Below are 16,311 nucleotides of genomic sequence, written 5' to 3'. Positions count from 1 at the left end.
CCCACTGGCGGCATAGCATCTAGACATTTGTCAGTTTTTCTTTTTCCCACTTTTTTTTGCTAAGTATTGAGATAACTTTATTTTTCTTTCGTGGTTTCGCAGATGGCTTCCAGGAGATGTCGAACCGGACCAAGCCAAACGTATGGAAAGGATTCCACCTGGGATTCCTCTTGGTTCATTATAGAGACAACATGGCACCGATATCAAGATAATGTTCATCTTCGGAACATCCTTCCAGAGAGGAACATAGAGCTCACCCTAGAGATGTACGATGAATTTTATGGCGAGCTCCACAGGCGTCACTGGCACAGATGACTCACCAGGCTTCTGGAGGATGGCTCGCCGAAGACGTGGATGGTGAGGGGGAAGACCATTCAATTCGATGCGCAGACGTTGAATGAGTTTTTGAGGACCCCAGTCATCCTCGCTAGGGGGGGGGCAGCTGCCCATTTACTCCCAGTACCTCCACTCTTACCCAGACTATGAGGCCATCACGGCCAAGTTGTGCACACCAGGAGGGCGATTCCAGCTGAACGTCGAGGGAACACTATGGAAGATTCTGTGGAAGGACCTCACCACCTTGGCCCAGACCTAGAGTGTGCTTTCATACTTCAACCTTTCATCGACCTTTCACACATTCGACATTAATGTCGATTGGGCTCGCCTGATCTATGGGCTTGTGATGAAGATGGACATGGACGTGGGCAACATCATTTCACAACAGATTACTTAGATAGCCTAGTCCAGTACGTCCCGACTCGGCTTCTCAACTCTGATTACCGCTCTTTGTGACCATTAGGGAGTTGACTCGGACACACTAACGTACGAGTCCCTCAGCTTAGTGATTAACTTGGCCTATATTAAGAAGAATTGATGGAATCCAGTAGATTCTTCTATCATATTTCCAGGTTGGAGGCGAGTCTAGGCCCACACCGCCAGGTCCTCCACCATCAGTTCCACTTGCCACCAGCTAGCCTTCCTTTTCCTCCTTAGCCTAGCAGGAGCCCCTCGCTCAGATGATGTAGTGTGTCTATCATGGCCAACGCCTAATCATTGAGAACATGCATCAACTATCTCTCCACCTCGCCATGGATCCTCCACTGATGATGCTAGAGGAGTTCATCCAACGAGTGGCATGGCCGAGAGTCCAGCCCTCTTCTGATGGGGGGCGATACCTCTGGCGTCGGAGGTGCTGCAAATGCTGGAGATGATACCGATTATGCCGCAGATCTTAGAGCAACTTAGGGCGAGTGGGACCCATGGCGCACATATGATTGAGGCTGGACTAAGATTTTTCTGTCTTTCTTTTCTTTTTATTTATTTCTTTTATATTTTCTTTTCTTTAAATTCAGTGTACTTTCTTTTTCAGTAATGATGATTTAATTTCAGCAATTTATTTCATTTCATTTATTAAATAAATAAAAATTTCATGATAGACATAGGCAATCAATAAGTGGTTGTGACTTGTCCTGAATGAATTAATGCATGAGTACATTGTGTACTAATAAGATAGGATTGAAAGTTTTGATTCTTGTGAGCATGAGTTATTGGGAAATGATGAAGTATGAATCGAAACACAAGAGTGAAGAGGTTAGCAAGTCCAAACAGAAATCATGGTATGGTAAGCCAAGCACTTCATAAATGTTCAGTGAGATGTGTGACCTTATAATTATAAGAGAACGATTGTTCTTAATTTTCTGATTTTGCATGATTTTTGGACTGTTTGAGTACATACATAGGGTGGAAGTGATCAAGGCCTTGTTTGATTTTTTTAGCCACTTTAGCCAAAAGCCAACCTGTTATTTGAATGAATCTCTTGCACCTTATTGAGCCTAATGCAATAAATTGCTTTTTTTAAACTTGAGCCGAATGAAATTAATGACCACCTTATCTTGGGTTGTAGGAGAGCACGGATCAAGACAATTTACCTTAATTTGGGGGAGTTGGAGTTGTGATTTGGGTGAAAAATTTTGTTTCAAGAACATTACTAACAGCACACACTCAAATATAAAATATGATGAGTTGCTACAATACCAAATATTGTCTTTTTCTTTAAAAAAACACCTTGTGTTCAAATAAAGAGGTGATAGCAACTTAAGTTCCAAATAAATTTTGTGTGCTGTTAGGAATAGAAGGCAGGAAAGTTGGGGCTATGAAATATAAGTCATGGGTTATCAGGTAAGTGCTCTCTTAGAACCTAAGTTTGTTTTCCAAGAAAAACCATGAGTTCCTTGTTAGCCCAACCAAGTTACAAGCCTAAAAAGCCCTTAGTGATCCACATTATGCATGTATGATTGCTTTAACTGAGAAGAAGTGCAAAGTTGGGAACATTGGTTCAATTGTTGATCTTGAAAACATTCTAAGCCGAGACACTTGTGTGATGAAGGAAACACTAAGTCTTGTGAGGAATGAAGTGTTGCAATTATGCCTTGATGAAGTTTTATTTGCTAACCTTTTTCATCTTCGTGTGCATTCAGTCATGTTTTATAACAAGACCAAGACAAATGCAAAATCAGGATCAGATATAGAAAGAATTGAAAGGATTCATAGTTATCTCATGTGTTGCAAATGTTTTAATTTGGGGAGTTAATAACTGCGAAATATGAACTAATTTGATAGTCAATTTTGGCTAATAAATGGGTGTAATTTCTTTACTTTATTCTTGTTTTTATTGAAATAATGAAAAAATTAACATCTTTGTTATTTTTTATCAGTAGAAGTCAAGCGAAGAAGAAATCAAGTGCTTTGAAGGGAAATTGAGGCAAAAATTGGAAGAAAAGGGAAGAAGTGGATAGCTCGCTTAGCGCGCCACCCGGGCTTAGCGCGTGCCCATACTTAGTGCACAACTCAGGCTTAGTGCACAGAAAAGCCCACAACGAAGCCCAAAGGCGTGCTTAGCATGAGAACTCGCGCTAAGCGCTAAGGCAACATGAAAATTAAGCTACCTGGAGCCTATATAAGGAGGAGGAAGTAGAAGGAAAAGACACACCAAGTCTCAGAACTCTCTAGTGAAAAAATCCAAAGTCTGAGCCTCTCCCTTAGGGAAAACCCTCTTTCTTAGCCATTCCCCATTTTTCTTGCTATTAATAATTCAACCCCTTCTTTTATTAGCATCTAAAGTGTAAAGCCTCTCATGGCTATGAGAGACTAAACCCCCTCTGTTGGGAGCATAACAACCAATGCACTTGTAATGTAACTACTCTTCTTATCTATTAATGCAATCTCAATTTCTATTGTCTCTTTTATGCTCTTCATCTTTATTGTGTGATTTGGCCATCCATGCATTTGTTTTCAGGGGCTATACACCGAGAAATGGTAATGTCTAAAGAATTGGGAAAATGCATCTCAACAATGCATTGCTAGGGATAGAGTGACTTTGTTGTACCTCTGCATACATCTTCATACTTAATGCAATTTATGATTCAATCTTTGCAAAGGGATTTGGGAGAGAAAATACATAAATTAGGCTCTTCATCATGAGGGATGTTGAGTATCTTAGCAGGTGAAAATTGGGAAAGCAGTTAATAGAGAAAAATATTAATATTGCATTATGGGTAAGCCCAACATAATTGTATTCTGAAGTCATATTTTGCATTCATCTTGCTTATTTTATTATTCTTGTTTTTTTAATTGCTATTTCTTTCTTTCTTCTTATTTCTATTATACTTCCTCTTCTCTTGTTTACAAATTGGGTATTCATCAACGCAAGTAAAAATAAAGTTTCTATGAACTTGATACTGGATCTTCTGTCTAATCTTTACTATTTGATAAAATTGGTACACTTATCGATTGATTGACATTAACTTAGCTAGTAATTTTGTAAAAAATATCCAACATTACACAAATTTGCCAAAGTGACAACACACTAGTACATAAATAAGGGATCCAACATTTACTTACAATTTAAGATAAACCGAAAGTTTTTTTTATTTTTAAAATTGGTAAGAAAACTAAAAATAATTTATTAAGTTACTATTATTATTTAAAATTTATCTTTCATTTTAAAAAAAAATGTAAACAGAGTTTTTACAGGCAGAGGGAGAATTATGACTTATCAAGTGGTTATCATTTTAAAATCTGAAACAAAGGTTTTGGAAACCCTTTCCAAACACTGTCCTTCTTCTATGTTCAAATAATAATAATAATAATAATAATAATAATTACTTGTCTTGTTGACATTTCATTATCATCACCGGCTGTTTCTACGTTTTATAAAATTAGATGATTCTATTTGACCTGATCAAGCCCTAAGCGATTACAATTTGTTGATCAGTTCGTTCAAATGAATGAATCTGTGGGTTATTACAGCAAATTAAACTTGCCCGGTTGATATTTTCGTGCGTGTGGAACCTTGCATAATAATCAACCGTAGTTTCGTGTAAGTTTTGATCACTTATCTATTTTATTTAATCTATTTTTATTATTTGATGCTTTTTTTATTTAAATTTTATCTTGAAGTACAAATATCTATGAGTATTTAACGCAGTTAAATACATCAATACATCCATAAAAATATTTAGCAGAAAAATTATAATTAAGTGAAGTTATATAAATAATTATGAATAAATAATGTTCTTAATCTCTATAAGTATTGTTAAGTTTGATTTTAATCTATCCTCCAAAAATATTCTTTTGATTTAGTTCCTATAATTTTTTTTAAATGATCTCTACAATCACTTAATTACTGATGATACGACGTGATATTTGTCTAAATATGTATGTATGTATTTTTTAATTTATGATTATGACATGAAAAAATTAATAATCAATCATATATAAATAAATAAATAAATAAATAAAAGGTTTATTTAATTGTTGAAAAAGAAATTTAAAGATAAAAGAAAAAAGAGGAGGAAGAAATGGTGGATTCAAATCTCTTCCACTTATATTTCTAACAAAATTAACTTTGTGCATATAAAAAACAATCATATACAATAGTCATTTTAAAATCTTACAAATTTAAATTCTGTTATTTAAATAATAAAATAATGGGGCTTTGATCGATGCATACAAACATACACATTACCTTTGTATCATAACTGACATATATTTAATAAATAAATTTCACATAAATTTGGCTGAATAAGAGAAAGTATAACAAAAGTGTTGTGAAGTTTGTCGCAAACATTTATCTTCATTTTGACCCAACAAACGAAACTTTGACGATTAATAGCATTGGACCAGGTTTACCAAAATAATAAACCCCAAATACTAATACGTGTAGTGTAGTGGGGCAGTTCAAAGGTTATTAAAATAATAATACTAATAGTTTACCTTATATATATATATATATATATATATATATATATATATATATATTATACCTATTTTTCTTTTCAACATCTACGGCTTTATTAATAAAGAGTGCACTCATGTGATTTAGTAGAATTTTACAAAATAGTAGCACACTATTATAAAGGGAATTTTTAAATATTAAAGAGTGTATTGTTTTCCATTCATTCTTCAAGGTTATCCACTAGTCCAATCTTCGTCGATCAATTTTGGACAATCGGAAAATCAACCTCACATCATTCAACCAGAACCACGTGCTGTAGATATCTCATGGTCAATTAAATTTTTTTCTTAAGGTACCAAGTAGGATATTGCGTATAATATAAAATTTACCTAACTCGGTATATATGAAATAGTCCTGGTCTGGAGGAGGCAATACGTGCACTCTCACATAGAGTAATTATGAATTGAAAAGGAGCAAGTTATATATAGAAAAAAAACAAATGACGACGTCAAAATCATTTTCAACCATCCAAACTTAATTAAAACATGCCCAAATATTCGTATTATACATGAAATACAGATTAGTGTCATAATCCTGTGTTTATTTAGAAAAAATTTCATTATTTAAAGGTCAAATAAAAGATACTTTATATAATTATTTTTTACTTTAGGTTAAATAAATAATATGTAGAATTTGCCATTAAGAATATTTTCGGGACCAGTAAAAAAAATATTTCCGGGAATTTCTGTACCCTAAAATATTTAATTTAATAACAACGCCCAGTAAAAAATTAAGGGAAAGGGGGGTAATAATAATCATTTTATTACAAATTTTCTGTATGTTTAGGCGTTTTGATTAGAAATTTCTATCCAGATTCTGAACCTAGTGGAGCAGCAAGTCCATGGACCATGCATGAATCGATCTTCCCATTAAAATGTAACAGTTAAAACGAGTTAGGCATATATTATAACAAAAGATTTATTGAAAATCTTCCTTAAAAAAATAAAAAAATGATTGAAAGTCATAAATTTTAATAGGTCTCATTTTTCATTTATGAATATCTCTTAATTAACCAGTAAATTAAGTAAATAAATCTAACTAATAATAATAAAAGATACATTAGAAAATTATAAAAATGGACTGCTAAGCCTAACTAATAATTTTTTTTATATGTAATGAAGATCTTTAATTATCTCCTTTATCCAGTCTGACCGGTGATATATGTACACGTCATTATTCCAATCCTCCAGCATATACTATATACTATAGACGCCAAGGTGGAGAAAAATTAAAGTGGGCTATATATCACGCTGTTATATGTATCTAGACCTCAGATTAATTGTACTATAAATACATGACCCTCTCTTTGTTTCCTATCTCATAAAGCCTTCTTTCATCTCATTTTCATACACTTTATTCGTTTCTTAATTTCCTACTCTTCTCACCTGAGAATTTAATTTGTCATTTAGACATGGAGCTTAGTTTTAAGCACCAACTTGGCCTTGTTTGTGTCATAATGCTCTTTCCTGCACTGTGTTTCTGCCAGGAATATACTAAATCCAGAGCAACCTTTTATGGTACCTCTGATGGCTATGGGACTCCAAGTACGTGAGCCTCCTCTTCTAGCTATCTATCTATCTTTTTGGATGAGTAGCTATCTATGTATCTAAAATAAGTATATATCCATCTTTTGTGCTTGTGAAAATAAGTTGTTTTTACAGCAAACACAATAAGTTCTAGTAGTAATATATTGTTTTTACTTTATTTTCTTTTTACGCCTCTTTTTTCGTTTTTATCAGTATACATCACTTATTATATTTATTTATTTACCTTCTTTTTTTTACCCCAATCTATCCAAAAATAAAAAGGAATTATTAGGTTATCTAATTGGACCATTATGACTATAATCTCTACATGACATATAATTTAATGTTATTAATTTCATCTCGAAAATTAAAAAAATTAAATACATATTATTGATTATGATCACAGATAACTACTTAATAATTTCTCATAACTAGATGGCCGTGTTTTAGAATTTTTGCAACACAATATTTGTTTGCAAGCTAAGGAAGTAGGATCCATGTTTTGGGATGGGGAAGGACGCACATTTGCATATATGCTTCACTAGTGACCTTAAGATTTTGAAACTGAATATACATTCTAGCAAAATATATACAAAGAAGTTACGGTTAAATATGCATGCTGCATGCTTCTCTTCTAATAAGATGCCTTTTACATTTTCGATACAAAGTGTGCACTGTGACACATCAGTTGATCACACAACAATTTGGTATTATATTTCAGCCGGAGCTTGTGGCTTTGGTGAATATGGAAGAGCGATGAATTGGTATGATGGAAGAGTCGCAGGGGTGTCTGATCTATGGAGGAATGGAGCTGGCTGTGGAACATGTTATCAGGTACTTACTTTTCTTTCCTTAATTAATTTCTTTTCAATAAACAATCGATTAATGTTTCTAATAAAAGTAGTAAAACGAGGCTTCATCGTCAATGAAGCAAAATATTTATATATATGATATAGTCAAAATGTAATATATAAGTGAAAGACAATTTTCAATTCACAACTTAGTAAGTTAGGTAGCATTGAGTTAGAATCAAAATTCATATTCTAAGAATATATAAAAGAAAGAAGAAAAAAATTGCCTAATATTTACACTAATTATGTATTATTAATTTATCAAATATAAATGATGATTATGATGATGATGATTCAGGTAAGGTGCCTAGTACCAGAATTATGTGATACGAATGGAGCATACCTGGTGGCAACAGACCAAGGTTATGGAGACAGAACAGACTTTGTCATGAGCCCACGCGCCTTCTTGAAATTGGGACGTGATGAATATTCATCTGAAGAGCTTAAGAAATACGGCACAGTGGATATTGAATACAAAAGGGTTCCATGCACATACACCGGCAATGTCTTGTTCCACATCAAGGAAACTAGCACCAACCCTGGTTACTTTGCTTTGGTCATTCTCAATGTAAATGGAATACACGACGTCACTGCTGTTGAATTGTATCAGGTATTTATATCACCTTTTAAATTGCTTAAAGTTTTTTATATATGTTTAAAAAATGATAAAAATATTATAGCTTAATTTTTCTATAAAATAAAGGCACAAATGAAGGAGTAAATATATATCTTTGAAAAATATTTTATGAATATCCAATACCTAGTGGCCGAGAAAAAAAATATAGGTATATGATAGGATTTATAATATGATGAAAAAAGAGAAATAAAATATGCTGATAAAATGTTTATCTGTTTATCACTATTCTAGATCTTCTCTCTTTTATTTGAGTGCTGCTATTCGATTAGTTTCTTCTGTCCTGTTGGATATGAATCCAGAACAGTTTTTTTTTTTTTTATATGCAAGGTTGCATCTCTCCCATACCTTTGTGCAAGGAGTGCCACGTTATTTTTTATTCTTATCCATTAGCATCTTATCTAAATATATAAATGAACTTATAATTCTAATTTTTAATAAGAATAGTTTATTAAAGATATGATTTTATCATAAAACATGTATAATTAATATTTTTTAAATAATAGACTATCTTAAAAATTAAATAATATGTCTATATTTAATTACCTTTGAACGATGTTAATGGTGCAGATGGGACAATGGAAGTCACTTAACAGGAACTATGGAGCAGTGTTTGACTTTCCTAACCCACCAAGTGGCGAAATCCGGTTAAGGTTTAGGGTGAGTGGCATGTCTGATTGGGTGGACCCCATGATTGTCATACCCAGTAACTGGCAGCCTGGAAATACTTATGCCACCAAGGTTCAGCTTAAATAGAAAGAATCCCAGGAACAGATTACAAATAATAGGCACTAGAGTATATTCAGTTTGTTTCTTATATGGTGTCACTCAATGTTCTATTGTGGAAAGGGACTAGAATAAAGGGATATTCATGTACTTCCCATTTAAGATTACATGTAATAATGAATCAAATAAAATTGTCCTGTTGTTGTTAACTTCAGGTATGTGTTCGGGATAATTATAGCATGTTTTTGTTAAGATCACAACAACAAATTAGTACTTCGTAATTATGGCTTTAGAACGTACGTGTTCTACTTCTAATTAATGGGTACACAAACACACTATTAGAAAGTTTATGTTAATTAATTAACTTATTAGAATAAAAAAAAGTTATTAATTAAAAAATGCTTGGTTCTGCTCCATTAATTGAGCTATTCCTTAGAATATTTGAGTGGCTTGGAAAATATTTTTCCTGTATTTACTAGAATGCACGGTGAAATATATATAAGTAGTTATTCCTTTGAAAAACATCTTATATGTCCTAATAAGTCTCTACAATGATGCCCGTATGGATTACCAAGTATAGACAGGGTGGTTTTAAACTTAGCAAAAATTTCTTGATTAGAAATTGTTGGTTTCTGCCCATTATGACAGCAACTTGTTGATATTCAATCAGAAAAAAAAAAATCAGAAGCTCAAATTGAAGTGTCAAACCGCAAAGTTAATCATATGATCACATTTTTTTTTCACAAAAAAAAAACAAAATATGACACAAAGCATAGTAATAAACCTAGACATGCTTGTCAATGGAATGAAAGGGGCTTGTCCACAGTCCGCCTATGTTTCCTTTCAGTGCCTTATTTGGTCAGACCATATATATGCAAGGGGGTGATGATTGATTTGTTTTGAATGATGACTTAGGCTCTAAAAGTTTCTATAAAGTCCCTATCAATCAAATACCAACGGTCAACTTTCATATAGGTAAATACCTCTTACTCCCTTCAGGTTTGGCAAAATAACTCAACCCTATTCTGAATCCAGAATAACACTGCACCCCAATCCCATAAATAACTCTGTTAACTTAATGGTTTATTTTAACCATATTGGTAACAAATTACTCTATATACCTCCTATCACTTATCTAAGGTGCACGAACCTATGGTTGTCCCTCCTACACACAACCAATATATGCTAGAAGCATAAAAAGCAAATTCATCTCTTTGATGTGCTTCCATTCCAAGCACATTCGTTAGGAAGCAAAGTTCTTTTTTTCGCATTGTGATGACTTTGTTTAAATTGTAATTGGTGAGCCCAAAAGAATTTGCTTTTTCTTTGCGGGGTGGGGATGGGGGTTCTCAGGATTTACTTTTGTAGGGAATGATCTTAGGTGACGTTATTTTGTTTTATGTTTTGTTAGTCAAGTGGAGTGCATGTGCTTGTTGCATCACAACTCAGATTAAATATTAATTAGCTGCACAGTTTGGCATGTCAATTGATACAAATTGCCCTCTTTACTGCAGGCAAGGTACTAGGTATACTTATGAAAGAACTAGAATCCTTTTTCACTAGATTAATTCTCTTTTTTCTTGTTTATTTTGTTTAATTTTCTTCGATCAAAATTATCATAATACAACTTGATGAGATACTCAAATTTGTAGTAATTTTTTTAAAATCAAAGTTTTTTCTTCAAATATTCAATTGAAAATTATTTAGTCAAATAATGGCTCATCTTTGAACCACACAATGTCTCGACAAATGAAGTTTGATTTTATTTTATTATGGATTAGGTGTATGTTTTCGTAGAAAATTTTACGGAAATTAGGATTACGTTGCATACTTACAGCGTAAAATTATTGTGTAATTAGTTGGGTCATAAGACAAGAAATATGTGATTTTTGACGTTAAATGTATCTCAAGAATTTTTTTTCCTATTCAAACATAGTTGTCTCTCAGAAATATGGTCATTTGCCCATTGTCATATGCCGTTACTATCAATTTGATTAACAACTTCAAGCATTTCACTAAAATTGAAAGAAGAAAAAAAGACAGCAACCACTTTTACTTTATTCATATTGCATGTAATTTTATAGGGGAAAGTAGGAGAGTAATACTAATTACATTCAAAGAGATGAACTTTGATGTGCAAATTCATGTGCTTATTTCAAACAAACAGAGTAATAATACTAGAGCTTATTTCATTGTAATATGTTGTTGGGATCCCAGCATTCGTGCTTTTTTATCTTTCTAATAAACCTGAACTTTGGTGTCATAAGTAGCACCAGGCTTCCAATAAGCAGGGATAGGGATCTTCGGCAGCTTCCAATTAGAACCCACTTTAAACCTCAAGAGGATTTCACCACTGGGTGGGTTAGCAAAGTCAAACACTGCCCCATAGGACCTGCGTAGTGGGACCCATCGTTGTTGACTCTTCTGCACAACATTTCAATAACCATATTCAATGCAACTAAACAATAAGGAGACAAATAATTGAACGGAAACGCTCTCAAGTAAAATTAAACGAATTAACTAATCTATAAGGAAAGCCAATAATATATATGCATAACAAAGTTGCAAGTTTCTATCTGATAATTTAGAAATTGTTACGTTGAAAATTGCATGCATGAGCACGACCAAATATTACTCCTTTAATTCTATTTATAAGAAATAAGTTATACATTGATTGTTTCTTATAAAAAGGATATAGTATATGTTTACGTACCTGCCACATTTCAACAGCAGTGACGTCGTATTTTCCGTTTACATTGAGAATGACGACAGCCAAGTAACCAGGGTTGCTGCTAGTTTGCTGGACATGAAACAAGACATTTCCGGTGTATTTACAGGGAACCCTTTTGAATTCAATATCCACTGTGCCTTTTTTCTTAATCTCTTCGGATGCAATTTTATTAACTCCCAATCTTGAGAAGGCGCTTGGGCTCATGATGAAGTCTGTTCTGTCTCCCTGACCGTAGTCTGTTGCCACCAGCGTTACTCCATTCACATCGCATAATTTTGGCATTAGGCACTTTACCTGAATCATTATCATCATCATCATATATATACTTTATAGATTAATTAGTTAATTGAGTATTAATACATAATTGGTGCAAAATCCTTGGTAGTATACATAAATATTTTGTTTTTTTTATATCATGACATTAGTGTCGTTTGTTGTGCCAAAATAATCTTAATAGGTTATTTTTATTGGAGGGGATTGAATTCCTACCACTTACTCATAATCAAATACTTGTTGGTACCTACATGAATATTTTGTTTCATTGGCAAGTGTGATACACGTGAGATAAATTGAAGAAAAAGAAAACTAATTGTTGAAAAGAAAATAAGGGAAAAAATTAGTACCTGATAACATGTACCACAGCCAGCTCCATTCCTCCATAGCCCTGACACCCCAGCGACTCTTCCACCATACCCATCCATCAACCTTCCAAATTCGCCAAAGCCACAAGCTCCCGCTGAAATATATAAATAATGCCAATTCCAATTTGTTATGTGATACTACACATTTTACTTCTAAATAAAAAGCATTCTAAATGAAAAGGCATGCATATATCTTTCAGAAGTAATTTTTACAAGCACATACTTGGAGTCCCGAAGCCATCAGGGGTACCATAATAGGTTGCTCTTGATTTGGTGAAATATTCCTGGCAGTTACATAGTGCAGGGAACAGCAATATCACACAAACAAGCCCAAGTTGGTGCCTAAAACCGAACTCCATGGCAAATATTCTTCTAAGGCACAAAGATAGGAGAGAAATATATATAGGAAGTAATTACGAGATAGTGACCAATGCGATGAAGAGAAGGACTTGTGAGATTGGATTGGAAGCAAAGATTTGGAGTCGTATTTATAACACAGCCTTTGGTCTTACTATATACGTAAACCGCAGGTGGTATATTATAGTCCAATTTCCTTTGTTTTTGGTAGGCGTTTCTTTTCTAAAGTTGAATATTTCGGGTTCTGTGAACTGTGAACTGATTTTGAATAACAAAGTCTAGTGGTTTAAAACATTTTTGAATAAACACGCAAGATCAGAACCCTTTTTTGCGTTCCATGCATATATAATTTAGAATCCAACTTGATCAAAAAACACTTTAGGAAGGTCCTATGTAAACTTCTAATCTAACTTGATTATTTAATCTGCCTTTATGTAATTAAGTTGAAGGCAATATTTCCAAGCGCTTATAGTATCACGACACACAAGGTCAGCCATAATATATATCAACAATCTCATCTATTAAATTGACTTAGAAAATGGTGACGGAAGTCGGAAGGCTTTCTTCTTCGACATGGAAAGCGCGTCCATAATAATAACAATGTTTTTCTTTTCTTTTCTTTTTTAGAAAAAACAAATAATGTCAACTTACAGTATATATATATATATATATATATATATATATATATATATATAAACTTTAGTTGTACATCATGTGTACGTTCTTTCATCTACTTATTTATAGTACACATTAATAATTAATTAATTTATTATTTGATGGTTTTGTTAACTTGTTTGTCTGTTTTCTTTTACAATAGAAACAACACGGTTAGAGTCTAAAAACTTGTATAAGATATTGAAATTCTCCATCATTAGACCAATTTTAGAAAGTTATGTATTATTTGATGTTGTTATTAAAATCTCATTGTAAAGTGTAAAAATATTATATTTGAGTAATTATAATTAAGTGAAAATATAAATAATTAATTATACCTATAATCATCATTGTGAATCAATACTCAAAGTACGTAGTTATTGATTATTGACACATTAGATAATCGAATCACTTTTTGAAATTGTGAATTGGATGAATAGGTATAAATTAAATAATTTTAAAAAATTAATAACTTATAGATCTTATACTACTTAAAAAAATTATGAAAGAATTATGTTATACTTTTAAGAAATCTAAAAGGATGGTAACATGCATACCACTTTACTCAAAAAACTTGTCAAAGTTACTCATTCAGATTCACAAGTTCGTTCAGTTAGATCATTAGTGCATATTAATTATGATCGACTAAAATTTTTAACCTATTATATTACAAACTATAAAATGAAACATAGGTCATTAACAAAATATGAAAAAATAAAAATTAAATTATACCTCCAGTCATTGTCATGAAAGAGTTGTCTTATTTTGATTCTTTCAAGCTCTCACTCTCTCTAGAAGGTGTATCAAATGAAATTGGAAATACATGTGTTATATATAGACATTCTACAATCAAGAATACATTTAGTAGCCATGATCACTCATTAGTAGTCATTAACACCCATTAGTGGTCATTATCACCTATCAGTAGTCATTCAATATTTAGTTTCTCAATTCCAAAACTGATGGAGCATTTCATTTTCCAAAACGTACAGACCAAATTATTACATTCCCCCCACTTGGTCCAAACGTTTTGACTTAATGATTAAAATAATTCAATGCTAGCTCAATCTTTTTAAGAAATGAATATATGAATCATAGTGATAGTTCATCTTATAACGAGTAATATCATTCATGTATTGCAATATGTTCAATTTCCTAAGCAGTATACTCAAAGTGTTAATAAAACGTAATAAATAAATCCAATGCTTATTTTTGGTCAAAAACATAATTTTTCTCAAATAAATCAATGAACACCTGAATATGAGAAAATATCACAATATACAAGTTTCAATTTTAACTTGTATGTATATAATTATAAAGTGGAACCAAGTCTCATTCTTTCAACATGATCCTTAAATTTAAACGATGACATGTCCTTAGTTAAAGGATCAATGACCATCAAGTGAGTGCTTATATGCTCAATGACCACTTTTTTTTTTTTTTTTTACTCTTTCTCTAATGACTAAGTACTTAATGTCGATGTGCTTACTTCGATTTCCACTTTTGTTATTCTTAGCCATAAAGACAACAACTGAGTTATTGCAGAAAATTCTCAAATGCCTTGAAATAGTATCAACTATCTTCAGTCCAGAAATGAAACTCTTAAGTCATACACCATGTGATGTAGCCTCAAAACAAGAGACAAAATCAGCTTCCATGGTAGAAGTAGCAGTCAAATTTTGCGTAACACTCCTCCACGAAATAGCTCCACCCGCCATCATAAAAATGTACCCAGATGTTGATTTGCAAGAGTCAACATAGTAAGCAAAGTCTGAGTCTGAATAACCAATCACATCTAGATTGTTTGTCTGTCTATACATAAGCATGTAATCTTTGGTCTCCTGAAGGCACCTCATCACTTTCTTAGCAACTCTCCAGTGGTCAATACTTGGGTTACTATAATATCTTCCTAACATTCCAACTGCAAAAGCAATGTCAGGCCTTGTGCACACTTGAGCATACATGAGGCTTCGAACAACTGAAGCATAAGAAATGTTTTTCATTTGTTCCCTCTCAAAGTCATTCTTTGAGCATTAGTTCAAATTAAACCTATCACCCTTCACAATGAGAGCAACATTTGGTGAACAATCTTTCATCCGAAATCTCTCTAAAATTTTGTTAATATAGGTTTCCTATGATAAACCTAAAATACCTCGAGGTCTATCTCTATGAATCTCAATGTCGATGACATAAGATGCATTACCCATATCCTTCATGTCAAAATTCTTAGAGAGAAATTTTTTCACCTCATGTAGTAAACCCCGATCATTGGCTACAAATAAAATATCATCTACATATAAAACAAGAAAAATATTTTACTCCTACTGACCTTGTAGTATATGCATTGATCCATGGGGTTTTCATCAAAACCAAATGAAGAAATTATCCCATGAAACTTAAGGTACCACTGACGTGAGGCTTGTTTTAGACCATATAGAGATTTATTAAGCTTGCAAACCAAATGCTCACCACTACTAGAGGAGAAGCCTTCAGGTTGTTTCATATAAACCTCCTCCTCTAAATCACCATTAAGAAATGTTGTTTTCACATCTATTTTTTGCAACTCAAGGTCAAAATGAGCAACTAATGCCAAAATAATACAAAGAGAATATTTCTTAGGTACAAGAGAAAAAGTCTCTATGTAGTTGATTCCTTCATTTTTAGTAAATCCCTTAGCAACGAGTCTTGCCTTGTATCTCTCAATATTGCCTAATGAATCCCTTTTGGTCTAAAAGACCCATTTACAACAAATGACCTTTACCCCATTAGGCAACACCACAAGGTTCCAAACTCTGTTGCTCTGCATGGAATTCATCTCATCCTTCATGGCATCATACCATAAATTTGGCTTTTTACAACTCATGGCTTAATCAAAAGTTTCAGGATCATTTTTAG

At 32.8% G+C, this 16,311-nt stretch overlaps 2 protein-coding genes across 2 annotated transcripts; one reads left to right on the top strand and one right to left on the bottom strand.

The window, feature by feature from the left end:
* The first annotated feature begins 6,544 nt into the window (after positions 1-6,544).
* LOC114392387 (expansin-like B1) lies at positions 6,545-9,265 on the top strand. The gene is made up of 4 exons (XM_028353511.1): positions 6,545-6,840; positions 7,544-7,656; positions 7,972-8,283; positions 8,878-9,265. The coding sequence occupies exons 1-4, from the start codon at positions 6,708-6,710 to the stop codon at positions 9,061-9,063; spliced, it is 744 nt and encodes a 247-aa protein (XP_028209312.1). The 5' UTR covers positions 6,545-6,707; the 3' UTR covers positions 9,064-9,265.
* Positions 9,266-11,054: 1,789 nt separating this feature from the next.
* Positions 11,055-12,881, bottom strand: LOC114392916 (expansin-like B1). The gene is made up of 4 exons (XM_028354174.1): positions 12,629-12,881; positions 12,388-12,500; positions 11,747-12,058; positions 11,055-11,457 (listed from the first exon to the last, which is right to left on the bottom strand). The coding sequence occupies exons 1-4, from the start codon at positions 12,762-12,764 to the stop codon at positions 11,272-11,274; spliced, it is 747 nt and encodes a 248-aa protein (XP_028209975.1). The 5' UTR covers positions 12,765-12,881; the 3' UTR covers positions 11,055-11,271.
* Positions 12,882-16,311: the final 3,430 nt, after the last annotated feature.

The sequence above is a fragment of the Glycine soja genome, chromosome 17, assembly GCF_004193775.1.
Source record: "Glycine soja cultivar W05 chromosome 17, ASM419377v2, whole genome shotgun sequence".
In the NCBI taxonomy this organism is placed as follows: Eukaryota; Viridiplantae; Streptophyta; class Magnoliopsida; order Fabales; family Fabaceae; genus Glycine; species Glycine soja.
Note: the sequence above shows the minus strand (reverse complement) of the source record. Positions and strands in the feature narration are given on the sequence as shown.